We start from the raw sequence: 22,702 nt of genomic DNA on the forward strand, positions 1-22,702 counted from the left end.
ACTGAGCGCGCTCGTTGTTGATGGTGAGCGGGGCGACGATCATGTCGGCAAGGCCTCCCAGCAGCTCCCCCATCATCCCGTTCCACTCCTTCTTGTTGCTGTTGTTCACCTGCGGGAGGGAGGGAGGGCGGAGCTCTGTTAATGAAGGTTTGAGTTCCTTTTACATCGTTCATTCATGACCTCACTGCAGCAGGTTAAAGGGTTAAATATCTGCAAACCCACATCAGCTGCAACAAACACTGTGAGGTGTGCTCAGCAGCTCCAGCCTGATCACATTATTGATTACTGATGAGCCAATCCGCTGGGAGGAGCACAGCGAATCCCTGATTGGCAGGTTTGAAGTTTCTGGCTTTAAATAATAAAGGAGGATCAGATTTGTCTGAAGCGGCTGCATTTTTAAAGGCTGAGCTCAGATTGAATAAAACATGAAGGAGAACAAGATGCTTTCATGTGATCGACTAAACAGGAAACATCATCCTTCAGGAGCTGGGTATACGTGGAACATAAAGCAGATTTCAGGCGTGAATAATCTGTGAAGAGACGAGAGAGGAGGAAGAGGAGGGGGGGAGGAAGGGGGGGATCCAGAGCACAGAGGAGGCGATGAAGGAGAGCGAGCAGCAGAGAGAGAGATGAATAAATGTCTCTCGTCTCCGGCAAGGTCGGAGTCAGGGACGGAGCGGTGGTCGCCATGGCAACAAGCCTGGGTGACGAGCTGCCGATGGGGATGAATCGGTAAGCAGGTCAGAGAGAGCGAGATGGCGATGACATCATCAGGCCACAGATAACCACACGTAAGCAGAGACCGTCCGTTTACTTTTGAGAATGAACTGTAATCACATTACTCCAGCTCACTGATGACACAGCCAATCAGAGCCAAGAACAACATCCACACACAGAAATTCTCCTCAACGCGCCACTACTACTCCACAGACTGTATATGAAAGATGGCCAGAGCCTCCGCTGTCGCCATGTTGTTTTTTAGTTTCCAGAAGGGACCATATTTGGATGAGAGGGTGGAGCTTATGCTGTCAGCTGACCATCACCTACACCTGCTAAATCACAGCCTGCTGGGACAGCTCACCTCAGCAGCCATGTTACTGTTGCCACGTAAACAGAACAGCTGTTTGTAACTAAGCTGTTTTGGTGCGTGACGTCGCTCCTGCGAACATCAGCCTGCAGCTGGATGGAAATTTGTTTTAATGTGTTTCAGTATCTAATGTAACCTCCGACCTGCAAACGTGCTGGCACAGATCACACGTCCTTCATCGCCTTCATCATCGTCAGTCTGCTCACCTGAGCTCCACGCCTCAGATCCACCTGAGGGACGGAGCACAGTCAGCTGCAAAGAGCCTGACCGTCATCCCTCACAGGATTACAGGATCAGGATACTCTGATTACAGCAGAGAGCTGAACTTTCCCCTGGAAGTTATTCAGGCTGATGTGACACACACAAATATTCAAACAGGTGTACAGGTACACTCACAGACTGTATGTAAAAGATGGATGTAGCCTTTTTGTTTAAAATGTTATTTTTAATGTGTTTTTATATCCTGGAGGTGGCCAGCAGGGGGCGCCTCTTCTGGTTATGAATACAAGTCTGTGAGACAAGGAGCTTCCTGCTCGGCTGATCTGAGCTCAGTGAGCCGAAGTCGCTGCTCTCAGGTCTGAATGTTCAATTTGGAGATGATGTCATCAGAGTGAGGAAGGAGGAGGAAGCATCGAGGGCGGGGCTACACACTGAGTCTATGAATGTGCAGTGTGCTCAGTCTCTCTGTCAGACCCCCCGTCATCGTCACATCGAGCTCCAAAAAGACGGAAACACTAAACAATTAAGTTGTCCATCTTTGATATACAGTCTTTCATGTAAAGCAGAAGGACAACACGTCCAAACAGGAGGACGTTCGTCATCTCCAAAACCAGAACAGCAGTCGGACCTGCTGCAGTGACAGCGAACAGAGTCATGTGACACTTACTCGCTCCTGCGTGCCAAACTTCCCATCAGCCACCAGGTGAACCTCATAGGTGAAGTTCATACTCATGGCCAGCTTGATGAGCAGGTCGATGCAGAAACCATAGCAACACTGCGGGACGATGGGCTGACCTGGACACATAAACACAGCCTCATTTCAGTCATTCAACTTTATATATACGGTGCACAAACACACGCACAGAAAACGGGACAAATCGGGTCTGGGAGGATGGCGTGTTAGCGTACCTGGTATGGTCCCGTTGGGTCCAGTACAGATCACCTTCTTGATCAGGACTCCATTGACGGTGTACTCCTCTTTACACGTCCCGTCGCTTTTCGTTGGCTTCACGTAAACAAATGGCTCCTGATGAATCGTCACGATCTGAGCACACAAACAGCGAACACTCAGAGACGTGGACTGATCCAAACGATCTGGGAGACGCTGACGCTCGTCATCGTGGCATAAATGTTATTACAGCCCACCCATCCAAGCCGTAGTTCATCGTTTGTACAAACCTCAGTTGTGACGGCTTAAAGGTCCACAAAGCTCATTCAGTTTTACATATTTGAATGTAGACATTCGACAGGTCTTAGTCATGTTGCAAAAACACATCTATAAAAGGTTTAACTGTGCCCTGCAACTTGTGCTTCCTCTGATACTATTCTGTGTTTAATTCTAGTGTTTCCTGAAAACTTGCCATAGTTTCTTTTGAAATCTTTGGTTAAACCCAGACTTTATTTGTAATACGTTTCTATAAGAGGAGTGATTTATTTTAAATTTCTATCAATAATATTTGTTTTCTAAATATGTTATTTAGAAACCAAATATTTTTTCTGATGGAACAGGAATACCCTCATTTTCTAAGCGCCTACAAGAAATAAATGTTTGACGACGTAGCTGTGATCATGCTCCATAACAGTGGTGCAGTTTGAAATCTGACTGACAGGTTGTTTGAAGTTTTATTGGCATAGGAAGTGATATGTTAACTGAGGCACATCTCAATGTGTGCCCAGGTCTTTAGATAACCTTTTCAAACTCCAAACTTAAATACAACCCTGAAATATCCGTGTAGGTTGTTAGTCATACAGCCCACATGTATATATACAATGGAAATACAGAGGACCAAATACAGAGCCTTGGCCTACTCCACATTTTACATCAATAGAAAATGTAAACATTCACAGGACAGAAAATGAAATGTAACAGATTAAAAAGGCATTTTTCATGCTGTGGCTTGGCTTAACATCTGACCTGATTCATGAAGAACACAACAACAAACCACAACTCATCATTATCTGCAGAGCTCATGTCTTCAAAAACGTCCAACATAAAAAGTTGCAAAGGGAGCGGCATCACATTTCTGAGACGATGAACCGAACAGACGCGTCGAGCTGCGGTTTTACCTTCAGTCTGGTCGACATCTGGTATCCGACTGGCTTCTCCGTCTCTCCTCCAGGCCAAATGATTTTCCTCTGAGGGTTCATCACAACCTGAAGGGCACACAGAAACACACGGTGAGCACTCAGGTTGTGATGTTGTTGCACGCAGGTCTCACTGTGACAGGCTGACTAAATGACAGCATCAATACTGCATCTATGCATTCATATTTAAAGAGGCAGGAGGCCTGGATGCTCGCTCGCTACACCATGTTTCTCTCAGCAGCTCGGCTCTGACTGGCGTCGTACCTGTCACCGAACTAAACATTCATCTCATTTAATCAATAGTGAACTACTGCAGCGACTGTAGCTGCAGCACTCACTGATTCATGCGAGATTTATACTGTCACAGGCTTATTCCTCCTCCTTGGATCTTTATTTGGAACTAAACACTGTTTATTTGTGTGATATTTTGAGTATCACCACCCTCACTGAGAGACGTCGGTGAGGGTGGTGTATGGGGACAGAGAGACGTCGGTGAGGGTGGTGTATGGGGACAGAGAGACATCGGTGAGGGTGGTGTATGGGGACAAAGAGACGTCGGTGAGGGTGGTGTATGGGGACAAAGAGACGTCGGTGAGGGTGGTGTATGGGGACAGAGAGACATCGGTGAGGGTGGTGTATGGGGACAAAGAGACGTCGGTGAGGGTGGTGTATGGGGACAAAGAGACGTCGGTGAGGGTGGTGTATGGGGACAGAGAGACGTCGGTGAGGGTGGTGTATGGGGACAAAGAGACGTCGGTGAGGGTGGTGTATGGGGACAAAGAGACGTCGGTGAGGGTGGTGTATGGGGACAGAGAGACGTCGGTGAGGGTGGTGTATGGGGACAGAGAGACGTCAGTGAGGGTGGTGTATGGGGACAGAGAGACGTCGGTGAGGGTGGTGTATGGGGACAGAGAGACGTCGGTGAGGGTGGTGTATGGGGACAGAGAGACATCGGTGAGGTTGGTGTATGGGGACAGAGAGACGTCGGTGAGGGTGGTGTATGGGGACAGAGAGACGTCGGTGAGGGTGGTGTATGGGGACAGAGAGACGTCGGTGAGGGTGGTGTATGGGGACAGAGAGACATCGGTGAGGTTGGTGTATGGGGACAAAGAGACGTCGGTGAGGGTGGTGTATGGGGACAGAGAGACGTCGGTGAGGGTGGTGTATGGGGACAGAGAGACGTCGGTGAGGTTGGTGTATGGGGACAAAGAGACGTCGGTGAGGGTGGTGTATGGGGACAGAGGCTGATGGATGAGCTTGGCAGGAGGAGTCTCTGTGGACTATGATGTTTGCAGATGACACTGTGATCTGCAGTGAGAGGCTTGATGGGTGGAGGTGTGAGGGTGAGGGAGACAGGTGGACAGGTGGACATATAGGGAGCAGAGGTAGTGGTCAACCCTTCACAGACAGGTAAAGAAGAGAGTGGAGGCAGGGTGGAGTAGGTGGAGACGAGTGTCAGGGGTGATTGTGACAGGAGAGCAGCAAGAGCAAAGGGGAAGTTTGACTGGATGGTAATGAGAGCTGCTGTGACGTATGACGTCAGTGACACTGACGGTGTATACACAGGTGCAGCAGATGTGTTAGCAGCTGTAAAGACAGGTGTAGCAGCTGGTGCAGCAGGTGTAGCAGGTGTACTCTACCTGTGTTCCGTTAAAGACTCCAACCTGGACGAGGCGACCTGGTTTCTGCTGGTAGTTCAGGATGCTGTAGGTGGCGAAGCGCCGGTCGCCGTCGTCGTTAAACTCGATACGTCCTGTCAGGCCGTCGGGGTACTTTGATGACATCAGCACCCTGCGGAGCCAATCAGTGCACAGAAGAATCAGAGCTCCTTTATTTTCACGTTTGGTGGTGACATCATCGTGTTGATGCATAAACAAATCAGGTATGTAAGCAGAGGTGGGTAGTAACGAGTTACATTTACTTGAGTAAGTTTTTGAAAAAAAGTACTTTTAAAGTACCTTTTTGCACGATACTTTTTACTTTTACTTGAGTACATTTATGAAGAAGAAACGGTACTTTTACTCTGCTACATTTGCAAAATTCGACTCGTTACTTTTAAAAAAATAATTAGTTTAACACAGCGGTCTCCAACCTTTTTTGCGCCACGGACCGGTTTATGCCCAACAATATTTTCATGGACCGGCCTTTAAGGTGTCGTGGATAAATACAACTAAATAAAACTAGTACCGGTACCGAAAAAAGAAAATTTATTCATAATGTTAGGTTTTGTATTGTTGATTGTCATTTATGCTTAGAAATATTTAACCATATATGCTTAGAGGTGTATAATCAATTGTGTAGTGATAGTCTGCAAACTTTGTGTGCATTAAATCAAATCAAATCAAATCACTTTTATTGTCACATCACATGTGCAGGCACACTGGCACAGCACATGCGAGTGAAATTCTTGTGTGCGAGCCCCACAAGCAACAGAGATGTGCAAACACAACAACACAAACGAGCAAAATACAAGAATGGCCAACCTGAAACTAATAAATATATGTACAATATATAATAGTGTATGCATTTCTGGATGTGTATACTAAATATTTTCCTACGTGTGTGTGTGTGTGTGTGTGTATATACACATTTTTACAAATTAAATAGTAAAAAAAAAAAAATAATAATAATAATAATAATAATAATAAAATATATAAAATATACAGAGTTGAATATGTGCAAAACAAGTGGCATTTATATACAGTGTGGAGTGCATAATGTTGAAGTTCCAGTAGTGAAGCTGAGGTGTCTATGGCGTGTTCAGCAGTCTGATGGCCTGATGGAAGAAGCTGTCTCTCAGTCTGCTGGTACAGGACCGGATGCTGCAGAACCTCCTTCCTGATGGAAGCAGTCTGAACAGTTTATGGCTGGGGTGACTGGAGTCCTTGATGATCCTCCCCGCTTTCCTCAGGCACCGCTTCCTGTAGATGTCTTGGAGGGAGGGAAGCTCACCTCCAATTATCCGTTCAGAGCACCGCACTACTCGCTGGAGAGCTTTGCAGTTGTAGGCGGTGCTGTTGCCATACCAGGTGGTGATGCATCCAGTGAGGATGCATCATCATCATTAGAGAGCACTCTGGGAGCACGAGAGAGGTCGTACCTTGTCTTATTGTTTTATGGTAGGATTAACGTAGCTACGTCTGTTCTAGTCTAAGTGCTTTAAATGCTGGACTTCCTCACCGTGTTATCTAGGGTGAACCATCTAGGGTGAGGGGGAGGCTACCCTCTTCCTGACCAAGGATGTTTGCTTTTGTGCTTTCATGTTATATGACCCTTTGATCAGCAGTAACACACACACACACACACACACACGGTACTCTTTGTTTGTATGTAGACATCATATGTTAATGAACCTATGCATATTCATGTAGCCTCAATAAAACAACAGTGTTACGGGAGAACGAACGAGAGCAACTGGGGTCAAGCGAAGGAACGGCGTTTGTCCGGTTCTCTCCCGTGCACGAGAAACATGAAGAACTTTGCCTACTTGTGTCTTGCTTGCTGTGTGATTATATTGTCTTCAACGTTCCAGCGAATAGGTTCAAGCTACAAACCTATCACATAACACACGTGAAAAGACCCAGGAAAACCGTGTTATCGTTTTTATCGTTAACTAACGCTGAAAACCGATAAAAACTTTGAAAACTATACATTTCACACCTGAGCCTCAACTCTCACGGCCCGGTACCGATCCGAGGCCCGGGGATTTGGGACCGCTGGTTTAACACATTAGATAACATGCCGCCAGTGGAGTTTCCGGTAACTTTTTTACCAATCAGATGTGGCCATGCAGTCACATGACCAGTTTGAAACCGTGGCGGGCAGAGCGGCCCAAGCGTTTCAACGTAGCGGACACACGGAAAGAAGAAACATGAAAACATGGCAGAGTCTACGCTAGAGCTGAAGAGGATGAACAGCATTTTCCTCACATACAAAGAATGTTTCGCTTAAAAGCAGCACAAATGAACAGCTCTGTCTTCAGTGTCGGTGTCTTCAGTGAGAGCCAAAACAACAACTTTTCAGCGTGAAACAACTCAGCTGTGTAACCTGAGGAAACGGTAAGTTTTCTCTAAATATCTTTTAGCTGTGGTTAGCTGGATGTCAGTCTTATGTGTCGAGCTCGAGCTGCGAGTCATGTTTTCGGCGCTACATTGTAGAGAGACAAGTTTGTGTGTTTTGTGCAGCTTCAGCTGTCCTGTTAACTGCTCGCTGGTTAGCTAGCGCGAGCTATAAGCTAACAGCTAGCCTGGCGCTAGAGTTTCACGCACATGTAAACAGCTCGTCTCTACTGCTTTAACTGTTAAAACAGAAGCAACACTGCGGCTGACAGGGTTTATTATGTGAAACAGCAGCTTGTTTAATTTAAACAGTCTGCATTAAGATGGGCAGACACTGCGATTTTTTTCAGTCACGTTATTCAGCTCCTGCTCAAACTGTACAATTAAATCGCAGAGGTTAGAAGTTCATAGGTCACGATGCAGGTCTCACACTATACGGCCTGATGCTCTGATGCGACCTGAGTGATCAAACTGTGCGTCCATAACATGAAGCTTATCATACAAAATCTGTCCCTCGCTCTCCCTCTCTGTCTTACAAACACACACACACACACACACCATCAACTTTGCTAAATTACTAATGAAAAACATTGACCAGACAGCTGTGATTGAGCAGCAAAGTCCATCCAACTCTTTTCATGGTTGTTGTAGTCGGGATAATTTTGTGAGGTCACATTGAAAAGCTGCCACCCAGGCAAAAGAAAAATAGAAAAGTATATTGTTCTAATAATATACTATCACGTTATTACAATATACAGAATTATCACGTTCGTACAATATAAATATTATATAGGCTACATCGCAGCTCCAGTCACGCTTCCATCACCGTCTTTCTCGTCTTTCCCCAGAGTAACAGCCAAACAGGAGGATCTGTTGGCGAGCACTGCTCAGCCTTACACGCATTCTTATTTTAAACTTAATCTGGAATTTATTGCAAACTGTTTGTGCGGGACATGAATGACAGGATTTTGTTTTTCTACTAGAGTTAGTAAAAACATCTCCAGTGTGATTGAATCTTCTTGCCAAACATCTGCAGCTTGGCAGTGTATACAGCACTATAATGACCAGAGATCAGAGGTGTGGATCTGTTGCATGGCGTTCCTCACATCAAGAAGCTGTCGATCAAAGTCAATACAGCTCTTCCTGCATCTGGAGCTTGTGAAGGACTTCTCAGTCACGCAGGACTCCTGTTCACTGCTGAACAGTCACAGCTTCACAGAAAGAACCTTGAGAGCAAACTGCTGCTGAAGCTGAACCATCACCTCACTGAGTGAAGAAAGGGCACATTTTTGCTGAATATGCAGAAACAGATGCACACCCATACAACTTATGGTAAACTGAGCTGGCTTGTATGAACATATGTTGAAGATGCCTCGTTCTGTTGTCTCTGAGGCTGCTGTGCCATTTGGAGCAACAATGAATATAAAGTTCACAGCATATCTAGTCAGTGGAAATTGTTTGCACTGTTTATATATTTATATTATTTACTGCAGGTATTGGTGAAAAAAGCTTTATGTTGTGAAAAACTGAAACCTGGAAATTAGAATCATTGTGCCTTATTTTGATGTTTTTACATATATTCCTGTTGAAAATACTAAGATTTGTATATTTATTTATTTTTGTTTGTCTGATAGCATTTATTTATAAAATAAATCTGACATTTCAAACAGTTACTCGCTACTTGAGTAGTCTTTTCACCAAGTACTTTTTTTACTCTTACTCGAGTAACTTTTTTGACGACTACTTTTCACTTTTACTTGAGTAATAATATTTTAAAGTAATGCTACTCTTACTTGAGTACAATTTTTGGATACTCGACCCACCTCTGTATGTTAAGTTGAGGCGACACCAGGTCACATCAGCTGCAACATAAACAATCCTGATTCAGAGCGACTGATTGGGTCACACAGAGAGGAGGAGACACTTATTATCCCAGTTATGTCAGACTTGAAGATGAATCCAGATCAGATCAGCGCCTCCCTCTTATTCTCACTTTTGTGTTCAGCAGTCCGCTCTGAGATAATCCAACCTAAACGGGCTAAAGTGGGACACGCACAGCGTCACGTAGCATTTGCATCAAACAAGGTGGAGGAACGGCAGCGAGAGACCCACGAGAAAAACAAGCACATCTCCTAAGTGTAGTGCACCATGCCTCCTAATGACCAACCACAGAATCTTTGACCTGCAGCCGTGGGTGGTACTAACCGTTTAAAGAGTGGCCCGGTCCTCCAGATGTTGGTGTTTCCCACGCAGCCCCGTGGAGGTTCAGTGATGTTCTCCTTCTCAAACAGCTCCTGCAGAGACTGCGCCACCACGGCCACGGCGTCCGCGATGTGCGCCGACTCGTTCTTACCGTTAATCAGCTGGAGGCCCAGCAGGCCTGTGCCCACACACACGCACACACAGCAGGAAGTTAAACAGGCTGCAGACTCAAAGCTGCCCTCATTCACACACACATGTTAATTAAACACTCGCACACACTTTCATTCAGCTGATGTAATTACACAGTGCATCAGTGTAATTCAAACACACACTCGGGGCTTCAGGCGTCAGGTCAGTGTTCATCACGACCAAACTGCATGCTGGGAGTTCACTCTGACAATCACAGCGTTTGTCTCAGCAGAAAAGCCTCACTGAGACGTCATGAAGAGTGTGTGGTGTTTTCCTTCAGCGCAAACTCGTCATGCTGCGTAAAGTGTCTGCATCTGTCTCCAAGCTGGGCCAAAACGGGTGGCTAACAGTGCTAGCATCCCCCAAAATCTACTGGTAATAGCTAACGAACAGTGTTAGCATCTCACAAATGAACCATAAGTAAAAGCTAACGGACAGTGTTAGCATCTCGCAAATGAACTATAGCTAACCATCAAGTTAGTTACTAAACTTTTTTTATAATGCCTTACTAAAAACCTTTGGCTAAAATGGAATTGCTAACTAATATTGTTGGGAACTTACATTACGCTAACATTAACAAACTGTTATTTTTTTGAAATGCTATGCTAACAATTAGCTGAAATTTCAAAACATTTGGCAGGAAAGCTAATACATCATAATTTCAACTTTTCATGTGAAACAAGTTTCAAATAATGAGCCAAATGTGTGAGAACATAATCTGTGTTATTCCTGAGACTACTCTGCTTCAGGTCTGTATATATTCTCACTTATTATAAACACGTCCTCTAAGTACGATGCATACTTGAGGGACCTTGGTAGACTTCCTGAAGCTGGCCAATCAAAAAAAGAGAACGTTTTTTAGCACACGAGCCTTAAACAGACAACTTATTGCAGATAGATGATGACCTGAGGGCCAGCGGCTGCTCTAGTGCAACATAAAAGCAGAGCTGGAGCTGAGCCGATGAAGCTGTTTCTAATGATAACGAGCACTGACGGCAGCAACACAATTAGGAAGCCCGACACGTCCGCCTCTCTTCCATAAACAAAGCTAAAGGGGAAGCGTGCCTGTGCCGCCGCTGCCTGCAGACCGATGCAGCTGCACAAACATTTCCCTCATAGTGCAACAGGAGCCCGTGAAGAAAAACACCAACAAAATCCAGAACGTCGCAGTGCTGCTCCACACGTTTCTTTTCAGGGGATCGTTTCAGGAGGGTGGACACAATAATGCAAACACCTGTACCATCTGATATAAAGCAGGCCTGCAGATGCTCTCGCTGGTATTACGGGTGCGCTGAGATTTGAGTTACAGCTGATCACATTATTCTGCCCAATCCTGTGTAGGCCCCACCCACAGAAGAGTTTAGGATGAAGGTTATAATCTACCTCGCTGTTACATGCAGCTGATTTGTGTTTTATCTAGCCCAGGCTCGCTGCAGCGGCCAAGTTTGATCCGTGACTGAGCCTGTACGCTAACATGGACACGGCTGCTGTTTGGGGCTAAAACCACTAACACTGTTTTACAGCTCGAGCATTTCCACTCATGCTTCTGTCACACAAATTATACGATATTGTTTCAGGAAAATCTCCTCCTCAAGTAATAACATGAAAGGAAAATATTGCAGATCTGAGATTTTCTACTAAGAGGAAGTCAGGCTGCTGCAACATTTAGTTTTCTCATTAAGGCTAAAAAGCTTCAAGCTGTTTGTTTCAGAGATATGACCTCTGACTGTTTCTGGTGGAAAGCAGAAACGATCTAGCATCTCTGCTGAGCTGAAACGGTCCACCCAGAAAAGAAACCCCCACCCTCGTGCAGCAGAGACAAACCCACTGTGGATCGTTTCAGAGTGCGGTTTCGCTGCACTTTCAAGGCAAGGATGGATCGTTTTTCTGACACATCAGCGACTCGGAGGACGCGATGTCCAGAAAAGCCACGCATCGTCTCTTAAGAGTGCAGGGGCCGGCCGGTGAGGATGTCTGTAGAAACAAAAAGCCATGGCAACAGAGCGGGGAGCCGATTACCCAGCAGCCAGAGGGGAACGCCACGACCAGGACCAGGACGCCACGTTAACTACAGCATCATGTCAGGGACAAAACTCCAACATGTGCACTTATTTAATGTTCATTAGGTGAACTCAGAGCAATATTAGAACACGAGCACCTGTCTGCTGGCCTTCATCTGCTTGTTCCTTTCACTTCATCGTCTAGTTCGAGCTGTCAGATTTTCATTCCCTGATTATACTGATAATACCACACAATGGATCTAACAGCTTCATTTTATTTACTTTAACTTAGCCGACTAATAATGACAAATGCTAATTCAAATAAATGAACGAAACGAGCAGCAGAGACAGGAGAACGTATCCTCGGCTTTTTCTTTCCAACATTCAGCAACTCTGATTTATTCATTTATCAGATTTTCATTAATATAATCATTGAAATGTTAAATTCATGTCAAGTTGACCTGTTGACCTCTGTGCTATGACAGTGAATAGCTTCATCTTTTCTATTGTGTGCAATAAAACCTGCAATCGCCTGACCTCTTCCCGATGAGTTCCTGCTCTTTTACATCCATTCTGTGCGTTAAAAGGGCGTCCGCATACTTTTGAAGTACGAAGATAAACGTGTGAACTGGCTGACTGAGTAATTAGCTGAATAAACCCCGCCCCTGGCTCCACGTTGCCATGGGCGTGGCCTCTATTGGCCACTTGCAAAGGGCAAAGCATCAAGCAGGTAACAGGAAGCAAGGGCGGCATCTTACCAGTGTTTGATTGGACACACGTCACGGTTACCGCAGCAACATTAGCAGTTTATTACCCCCCCCCCACACACACACACCTGAATCATTAAGCCCGCCCCTCCCACCCCTGTTTAGCAGCATGTTATTGTTACTGTGAGAATGGGCAGACGGGCGGGCGGGCGGACGACACACACTATAGAAATGAAACAAACAAAAAGATGTTAGACACATTTAAAGCCACACAGTTACAATGAGCCCGGAGAGGAGGGAGCGGTTAAGAACCTTTAAACACGCCTCCACGCTCGCCATGTTTAAACATTCAACCGGCACTCCGAAGAAACCAGAGAGAGAGAAAACACACCAGGACACTGAGAAGCTAACAGACTGATGAAGAGTAGCTTCCTTCATCTGAGACCTACTAGAAACAGTGCCAGACACAGAGAGAGAGAGCTGTGCTTCCATCCAACCGTTTTAACATCGGATCGAATGATGACGCTGAGAGCTCGCTGACTCCCGACCTGCCTGCACCGCTCTGTGGACCGACACTTTTACACTAGAGGACGTGACGTTAGAGGACACAAGCCTCAAAGCGCTCTAACGCTCCTCTAACGGGACGCTGTCAAAGTTCCCCGAGCCTCTTCTGTCTCCGAACATCTCCAACCGAGTCTCAGGCAGTGCCTGTCGTTCTGGCTGCTTTCTGAGGAGATGTTTCCTGTCTCTGAACTCAAACCCGGCCGAGCTCTTAAAGCTACGTAGAACCTCTCTGTTTGGTTTCATCTTTCAGCAGCCCAACACCCTCGCAACCGCTGCCCAACATCAGAGCAGCCGTCGACGATGTGAGCGTCCCCACTGCAGGACCTCGGGACAGCCTTTATGGACGATGAAGAGGACCGGGATGCTGCTGATGTTGATGATGATATGTTGATTATGGAAGCGTCAATCGATTAGACACTTGGACCTGGAGAAGGACACGTCCCTTAGAGTGTCCTGTGGGAACAGCGCTTCAGGAGTATGGGGTGTTTGGTTTTTAGAGGTCTTTCGAATTTCGAGGTGTTGTTTCTCGGTATGTATTATTGTAGGGTCTATCGCTGTATGAATAAAATTTACTTGAATTTAAAATTGAATTGCGTAACCAAGTGGCTGAAAGATTTTACTTTGGAGGTCTCAGAATCTCGTCTCTGCTTTTTACAGATGATGTGGTTCTGTTGGGTCATCAGGTGGTGGATTCACAGCCGAGTGTCAAACTGTGGGAATGAGAATCATTGCCTCCAAGTCTGAGGCCATTGTCCTCAGCTGGAAAAGGGTGGAGTGAGAGGCGAGTTACTGCCCCAAGCACCTCGGGTCTTGTTCATGAGTTGGCTGTAAAAGCAAAACTGTCGATTGTCGAATGAGCTCGAATGGCAGGCCTCCCCCTTACAGACAGGGTGAGGCGTGCCATCGTTCGAGGGGGGCTCAGAGTAGAGCCAATGTTCCTCCACATTGAAAGGAGGCAGCTGAGGTGGTTCGGGTATCTAACAAGGATGCCTCCGTTCACATGGGCATTACCCACGGGGAGGAGGCCCACTGGAGAGACTCCATCTCTGGGCTGGCCCAAGAACACCTTGCCCCGTGATCCCAGACAAGCAGAAGAAAATGGATGGAAGGATCTAGTTGTTAACTGATGATGTGATCTGATCCTGATCCTATATGATGGTGTAGTGGGTGTAGTGAACTTTTATTGAGAAGTTGGACCGTGTTTAACTGTCAGAGGTCTGATTTTTCGTGAACTGAAGCAGCATTTGGTATTTGGTTAAATATGTCCGACTGATGATGACAGGAACAAAGAAAGAGCAGTTTGATCTATTTCCTCTCTGCAGGTGACAGGTGACTGCTTTCTTGTGAATTTTCCTTCTGTTCGAGCTTTGCTGTCAGTTGGATGGAAGAAGAGCTGCAGACAGACAGAGAGGAAGAAAGGAGGAAGAGCAGGTGAGAGACGGACGTACCGTCTGGAGCTTCACTCAGAGCTTTGCCGGTCATCTCCCGCTCTCCAACCAGCCAGACGTAACCGGAGCCGGTCATGTTGAGCTGCCGGGCGGCTTTGTACACGAGCGCAGCTTCGTCTTCACTGCAAACACACAAACACACAGCAGGTAAGCACTCACCTGTGGCTGACACAAACAGACCAAAGAACCAGTCATCAATCACCTGGCAACACTCTGGAAAGCAACATATCAAACACGCCTGTGGACGCACAGTCTGACTTCTTCTGTTCGAGCTCCAAACGTCTCTTTAAAGACCTGATGAAGGTTTGGCTGATTTCACCTCAGTGCAGTCAGTTTTTCTGCACCACAGCACCAGAAACACTGCAGCTCAGTACATCGACTGACCACCACTTTCACAGCATTCCCGAGGACATAATAAGAGCTCCAGGGTCTCCGTGGTTGGTTCTTCCCAGCGGCAAGACAAAGAGGAAACGTAAACGTTTTCCAGTTTTTGTGTTTTTATCTGTTGTACAGTGTCCTTGGGTGCTTTGAAAGGCGCTATTTTTAAATAAAATGTATTATTATTATTATTATTATTATTATTAAACAAAGGAGGCAAAAGCGTGGCTGCAGGGCGGGCCCACTAGCACGGCTAAAGAAACAGCCATTTAAGCTACCGCCTCTGAGTATTTTCCTCTCCAACGTCAGGTCCATAACCAACAACTACCCAGGACACCGGGTGTTTAAGCTGCTGCCGTCTGGCAGGAGGTTCAGGCTGCTGAGGTCCCAAACAACCAGACTCAAGGACAGTTTTTACAACAGGACAACAGCCCTGATCAATGCAAACAGCTGACCTGACACTTCTTCTTCTTTTTTTATTACTAAGTTAATATACTGTGTTGTGTTGTTTGTGTTGCGTTGTGATGTGTCGTATCGTGTCGTGTTGTGTTATATGTAGTGCCGACGTAGGACAGTTTTCCAATTTCATTGTACTACTGTACTATGTATGACTGTGCAATGACAATAAAGAGTTATCTTATCTAATCTTATCTTATCTTAGCACCTCACGATGAGCTGAAGCTCGGGCCGTGGCCTTCAGACTTTGGCCTTGTTCAGTTTTGGAATCGCTGCTGGTGTTTTGTGCAGAAGAGTCTGACTTTCATCAGACGATAGAGGCTGATTGTCGTTGTATCAGACTAAGGGCTAATCTTTAGACCTTGTACGTCCTACTCGCGTTTACATGGATCTTTTTACACAACATTTGCAGGTGCTACTTTTACCTGTTGGGGATACACAGATTCAGTCCAACACTTGCTGATGGCTTAGTCACAAAGTTCCTGCAAAGTCATGGCAAGAACAACTTAAACTGTGACCAGTGTCCTAACCCTGATACAGCCTAACTGTGGAAACCACAACATCATCCAATCAGAAACCATCATGGAAACCACACAAACCTGGCAGAGAGGATGATGACTCGGGCCTCCAGGTCTTTCGCCTCCAGCAGCAGGGCGGTAATGTTGGTGTCCTGGCTGAACAGCAGCACCTTCTCAGCCTGGAGGACCACCAGATGGACACAGTGGACGGACGGTAACACCGAGGGACAGTGAGAAACACGGCAGAACAAAACACCACAGAACACATCGCAGGACAGCCATCGTTAGCTCCACATCCACAACCCCTCCCCAACCACCCACAACCCCAACCTTGACCATGCTTCCTCTCACCCACGCTACCACCGGAGGAGGAGGAGGGGAGGAGGGACGGGAGCAAAAAATGGAGACAAAAAGTGTTCAAGATCTGCTGAACTAAAGAAAACTCAAAGTCGAAGCTGGAATACAAAGAAGGAGGGGCAAAAAGTTGTGCGTGGTGTGGTGGCACATGCAAGCTGAGGCGCTTTCAAGACTCCAACCAACCAACCAATCGGGAACGTGCATGTTAGAGCGCACTGATGCAACTGCAAACTAAAAAAAAAAAAAAAAAAGATTCAAGTGGAGGGGGGGGAGGAGGGGAGGAAGAGGAGGGGAGGCGGGGAGGAGAAGTGATTCATTTCCAAAAAGAAAAAGAAAAGAGGAGTGAGAGGATCCTGGTGTGCGGTGTTCCTCGATAATCTGCAGACAGAGCCACGCGTCAGCCTGGCCACATGCAACCCTTCACAAGGAAAAACTCGGGGAGGGGGAGGGGGATGAGGAGGGGGGAGGAAGAGGAAGGGCGTCTCTCCTGCGAGTGTAAACCCATTCCCGATGTGCAGGAATCATGAAAAATCAAAAGAAAGAAAAGAGATGGTGGAGAAAAGACGTGCCACCAGGATAAGAGTCTATCTCTGGAGCCGGGTTGGATTCTGGGCGGGCGGGGCTGACTGGTGTTTGGCTACTACTGGGCGAGCTCAGAGATTGGTTGGGCGGCGTGCATCATTTGACCATGCAAGTTTATACCTTGGGTGTTCTCCTGAAGTCAAAGTTCTGTTGGTCGAGGTTTTCATAGTTCCTGTTTTTAGTCTGATGGGTAATGTGCACAGAGAAAATATGCAGACACAGAAGAAGATTATAGACAGTCAGAAAAATGGGAGGGGGGGGGGGGGGGGGTAGCAAAGCATCCAATAAATGATTGATTTCTTCTGCAGGAGTCGGACGCAAACACATCGCAGTCTGCCCAGCGGTCTGTCGACCTGCGTCCAGTTCGGACTTTTCTTCTTTTTAATAATAACCTCAGCGTGCAGCGCCCCCTGGTGTGTGGACAACAGCGGCACGTGTTAACCAGTAACATCTGGATGAGGTTTCTAAGCACTGCTGTGCTGAAGGTGTAAGTTTTAACAAAATGAAATGGAGTGATTTGTTTTCTAAGCAGTGATGTCAGGATATCAACCGTAGGATGGCCATTATCGCCCAAAACTCCCTGAATGAAGAGGAAACCAGTCACCCTGAGATAAACTATAACCTTCTGGTTTTATCTAAAGGTATAAACACGTATTAATCAGCTGTTTCCCCTTAACCTCTTCAAACCCCCTGCTCCTAAAAAGCACATTTGTTCCTGATTGGCCAGTTTCTGGAAGCCTGCTGAGGAGCAGAATGCCTGCACTGCATGATTTCAGACATACAGAGGTTTGAAAATGAGTCCAATTCTCATTTCCTGAACCCCGCTGCTGTGTACTTTTAATTAAGCGATGACTTTCTCCGTTTCATCATGTTTCATGTTGTTTTTTCTGAACAAAGATCGGGATGTAATAAAGCGTCTGTTCCTGTACGTTAAACTGTCCTGCAGTCCTAGAATGACCCGTAGACGCTTCCTCCCTGATATCAGTAATGACATCATCGTTAGTGCTTTCAGTAGAACATAGACAGCGGAGGCTCATGCATGAAGGCTGTGATTTTGAGCTGTGATTAAAGAACAGGTGCTAATTATAACGGCTGTTGCGGAGCCGTGACCGGCTCGCTATATTTAGTCTGATGTGTAAAATCGCTCCTGAAGCCTGCCTGCAGGCGTGAACGCAGACGCTTTATTTTTAGAGAACAAAGAGACGCTTTGACTCAGAAGCCTGTCGAACTTCACAGCTCAGCCGTGATCAAGCACTCGTCGCTTCGGCTCCTCAGGATGAAGAGCTAAGCCTGAACCTCACCACAAACCCAGCTCGGTCTCATTTTATCCACACTCAGACTTCCCTCTCTGCAAACTTCCTGTGATGTTAATCCGCTGTGGCGGCGGCGCGTCCCATTAGTCCTCGACTCGATCCGCTCCAAATGTTAATCTCATTAAATTTACATCCGTGCGCAAAGTCCCCGAACAGCACGGCCTCGCTCTGAGAGCGCTTCAACCGACCTGCACACACCTAATGACACGTCCAGGTTTGTTACTGTTTTACACCTGAGCCCAGTCCGCTGCACGGAGAATCACAGCTTCAGACCCACAACTGCAAGATACAACCCAACCTCCAAAATACAAAGCAACGAAAGTTTCAATGTCACAGAGTAAAGGCGCTCCAAAGATAAGACAGAGGATCAGATCCCACGTACGGAAAATCTTTTCCAAGATTAAAAGTACAGTGTGGAAAACCTCACCACTAGACGTCAGTAGCAGTCAGCTGAGTTCTGTTTCTAATCCTTCTAATCCAGTGCATAATCCAAGCTACGGTGGCTGCTCTGGGACAAACATGTTGTAGGCAGCCAAAAGATATCAGAAACACGACATTTAGACTCCTCCCCATAACGGCCAGCGTGTTTCTGCTACTGTTTGTGTTTTTGGGGGTAGTATTGGACGATAAATTAAAATGGAAATCTCATATTGAACATGTTAGAAAAAAGATGGTTAAAAATATTTCTGGGTAATGTCAGAGATATACTAGATAAGGCAATGCGTATTTTATATTTCGCACTAATTTCCCCCTATCTCAGTTATTGTGCTGAGGTGTGGGGGAATTCATATGCGACTAAAATAAATGCTCTATACTTGTTACAGAAGAAAGTGGTACGAATGGTTCATAATGTTAAATATAGAGAACAAACAAATAATCTGTTTATAAAATCGAAATTGTTGAAATTTGAAGACTTAGTGAAATTACAGACATTATTATTCATGTGCAAGGCAAGAAATAACACATTACCTCTTAAGTTACAAAGTTTGTTTGTATTGTGTTCAGGAAGTGGGGACAGTAGAAGGAAGTTTGACTTTAAGCATCAGTTTGCTAAAACCACACAAAGGCAAATGTGTCCGACAGTTAAAGGTCTAAGAATCTCTTGAAGATAATCTCAAGATGCACCGTTTTAAAAGTGTTACATACTTAACAGGATAAATCAATATGAAGAACATGAAAGTAATTTGGGCTAAATGTGGAAGGAAAACATTTCATTGCCATTTAATGCTGCATATTGTGATTATACTGATTTGTTGTTTAGTTTTGCATTGTTACATAAAAATACATGTTAGAGGGTTTTTTAGGGGTTGTTGGCGCCTTCTTGTAAGAATAATTGGATTGCAGATAGGGGGCAGGCGCTAACAAGAGTTTATTCTTCTTGCTGCTCCTTTTCACCCACGGGTGCTGTGTCATATTAATGGGAAGGAGGTTCTGTATGTAGGAAACGAAACACTGTTGAACCATGTGTGAAATTAATAAAGAAATGAAATGTAATAAATATTTCTGCACAAACTAACATATTTGAATAATATCAGCACTCAGCTATAAACAGATATGTGTGAATCACATTTTCACTTTAAGCCTATCCGGTCTTTTAGTCTGATGCCATCAGCTGTTTCCAGGTCCAAACTCTGCTTCAGGTCCCAAAGTCAAACGAACACTGCAGCATCACTGAGTTAAAAACTGTCTAAATTCCTTCATCTTTAATAAAACGATCAGCGTTGCTGCTTTACCAGGTGTAACAATTAAGTTTAACATACAGGCATCCATGAAAACAGGATTTATTCAATTCAGTTAGAAGTTAGCAGGAAGTTAGCTCGCTAGCTTCCACCGAAACATGATATAGCATGTTCTGAGAGATTTCAGAGAATTCAAACGTACAGCTCTGCTGTCACTTCAACATAAATGAAGACAGGAAACTAAACATCAGTGACGTTTGTAGAGTTACTGAAGTTGGGCTAGCTGCTATATAATGATGTGCTACGTGATCGCTAGCGACACAGTGATCACTGACTGTTTTTAGGGGCTTGTTGAGATTAAATAGAACAAGATATGTTAAAAACACAACAGCCTTAATAAACGCAGAGTAGTTTGTTCACACGTCATCACTTTTAACAACAGGATAGTGAGTGTGGGCTGTCAGCGTGCTGTGAGCCACAGCTGGTGTCCACCTGTCGGTTCGAGTTCCCTCTGACCGAGGACGTGTCGGAGATCACTGCTGTTCACTGGCTTCACCATCAAACACTATCAGACACAACATGATCAATGACAACGCACTGATTTGTTGGATGGTGTGTGTGTGCGCGTGCGAGTGTGTGCGAGTGTGTGCGAGTGTGTGTGTGTGCGAGTGTGTCACTCCCTCTTGGTCACATGTCCGGGATCTGTAGGTTAGGGAAGCGATTCTTCCTGGTTTCCATTGAAAGCCTGCGTGTCATTAACCAATCAGGTCAAACAGGCTGTTTAAACAGTTTTTTCTTGGATTCTTCATGTTCACCTACTTTCATCAACAATGATAAGAAGAGAAAACTTGACGTCCTGAACCAAATACGATCCATCGTCTCTTCCCTCCGACAGCAGTGCTGGGTTTAATGTGAGCTCGTTGATTATTTTCTTTTTTATCGTATTATGTCGTCTGTCAGTATCTCACATGGAAACATGTGTAAGTTTGGCTGCAGCTTAATGTTTACCAAATCGCCTAATTAGAAGTAATCTGGTGCAACGTAGGAAGAATGTATATACTTCAAATTAAAGTGCTTGGCTACAGGCTTTTATTTTGAAATGTGTGTGGCGTACAGCAGGTTGTTGGTGCTGGTGGGTATTACATGCTTTGTTAAAGCCGGATATTTAAAGCAGGAACAACACATGACAGCCGCCGCCGCTCGGTTCACCGACTTTAGCTAATGTGCTGTAATATTCATGCATCTCCCACTTAAAAAAGTCTCTCCTCCAATATTCATGAAGGTGTTTGACTCAAACTGAGAGACACAAAGTCACATTGAAACTTTTCTAAAGTCTCATCTGCACTCTGGGGGATTTCTTCTGTCTCTTTCTGCATTTCTTATTTTGAACCGTAGAAAAATATGAAGTGTTCACGCTTTGAGAAATATAAACATGCCGACCCAGAGCCGTTGCTGCTTTGTCATTAACAAACAAATCCTCCTTTTCTTTTACTGCTTCTTACTTCCTGCCTCCATCTTCATTTGCTGCTTTCGAGTTGCTGTAAACATCACAGCACCACAGCGGGACGATTCATCGCAACCAGCAGAAGGATGGTTTACTGACTCTCTCTACCCGCCCGCAAAACCACTTTGTCTAATACAGTGGGGCAAAAAAGTATTTAGTCAGCCACCGATTGTGCAAGTTCCCCCACCTAAAATGATGACAGAGGTCAGTAATTTGCACCAGAGGTACACTTCAACTGTGAGAGACAGAATGTGAAAAAAGGTCCATGAATCCACATGGTAGGATTTGTAAAGAATTTATTGGTAAATCAGGGTGGAAAATAAGTATTTGGTCAATAACAAAAATACAACTCAATACTTTGTAACATAACCTTTGTTGGCAATAACAGAGGTCAAACGTTTACTATAGGTCTTTACCAGGTTTGCACACACAGTAGCTGGTATTTTGGCCCATTCCTCCATGCAGATCTTCTCGAGAGCAGTGATGTTTTGGGGCTGTCGCCGAGCAACACGGACTTTCAACTCCCGCCACAGATTTTCTATGGGGTTGAGGTCTGGAGACTGGCTAGGCCACTCCAGGACTTTCAAATGCTTCTTACGGAGCCACTCCTTTGTTGCCCGGGCGGTGTGTTTTGGATCATTGTCATGTTGGAAGACCCAGCCTCGTTTCATCTTCAAAGTTCTCACTGATGGAAGGAGGTTTTGGCTCAAAATCTCACGATACATGGCCCCATTCATTCTGTCCTTAACACGGATCAGTCGTCCTGTCCCCTTGGCAGAAAAACAGCCCCATAGCATGATGTTTCCACCCCCATGCTTCACAGTAGGTATGGTGTTCTTGGGATGCAACTCAGTATTCTTCTTCCTCCAAACACGACGAGTTGAGTTTATACCAAAAAGTTCTACTTTGGTTTCATCTGACCACATGACATTCTCCCAATCCTCTGCTGTATCATCCATGTGCTCTCTGGCAAACTTCAGACGGGCCTGGACATGCACTGGCTTCAGCAGCGGAACACGTCTGGCACTGCGGGATTTGATTCCCTGCCGTTGTAGTGTGTTACTGATGGTGACCTTTGTTACTTTGGTCCCAGCTCTCTGCAGGTCATTCACCAGGTCCCCCCGTGTGGTTCTGGGATCTTTGCTCACCGTTCTCATGATCATTTTGACCCCACGGGATGAGATCTTGCGTGGAGCCCCAGATCGAGGGAGATTATCAGTGGTCTTGTATGTCTTCCATTTTCTGATGATTGCTCCCACAGTTGATTTTTTCACACCAAGCTGCTTGCCTATTGTAGATTCACTCTTCCCAGTCTGGTGCAGGTCTACAATACTTTTCCTGGTGTCCTTCGAAAGC

The 22,702-nt window shown here is 45.6% G+C and overlaps 2 protein-coding genes across 2 annotated transcripts in view; both read right to left on the reverse strand.

Moving 5' to 3' along the window:
• The window catches only part of LOC146658272 (uncharacterized), a 187,718-nt gene that overhangs the window by 25,781 nt on the left and 139,235 nt on the right, over window positions 1-22,702 (reverse strand). The gene's annotated exons all lie outside the window — the stretch shown is intronic.
• Window positions 1-22,702, reverse strand: part of grin1b (glutamate receptor, ionotropic, N-methyl D-aspartate 1b) — a 66,780-nt gene that overhangs the window by 24,594 nt on the left and 19,484 nt on the right. The window contains exons 5-13 of the mRNA XM_085426634.1: window positions 16,971-17,033; window positions 15,993-16,090; window positions 14,560-14,681; window positions 9,655-9,829; window positions 5,032-5,182; window positions 3,374-3,460; window positions 2,216-2,351; window positions 1,974-2,101; window positions 1-109 (exon numbers count right to left, since the gene is read on the reverse strand). The exon at window positions 1-109 is cut by the window's left edge and continues 56 nt beyond it. Coding sequence (XP_085282760.1) covers window positions 1-109; window positions 1,974-2,101; window positions 2,216-2,351; window positions 3,374-3,460; window positions 5,032-5,182; window positions 9,655-9,829; window positions 14,560-14,681; window positions 15,993-16,090; window positions 16,971-17,033 — 1,069 coding nt within the window. The remainder of the gene's footprint in view (window positions 110-1,973; window positions 2,102-2,215; window positions 2,352-3,373; window positions 3,461-5,031; window positions 5,183-9,654; window positions 9,830-14,559; window positions 14,682-15,992; window positions 16,091-16,970; window positions 17,034-22,702) is intronic.

Source organism: Rhamphochromis longiceps, linkage group LG12, assembly GCF_057381845.1.
Source record: "Rhamphochromis longiceps isolate RC_006_pf linkage group LG12, R_longiceps_female_GT1.1, whole genome shotgun sequence".
Classification (NCBI taxonomy): Eukaryota; Metazoa; Chordata; class Actinopteri; order Cichliformes; family Cichlidae; genus Rhamphochromis; species Rhamphochromis longiceps.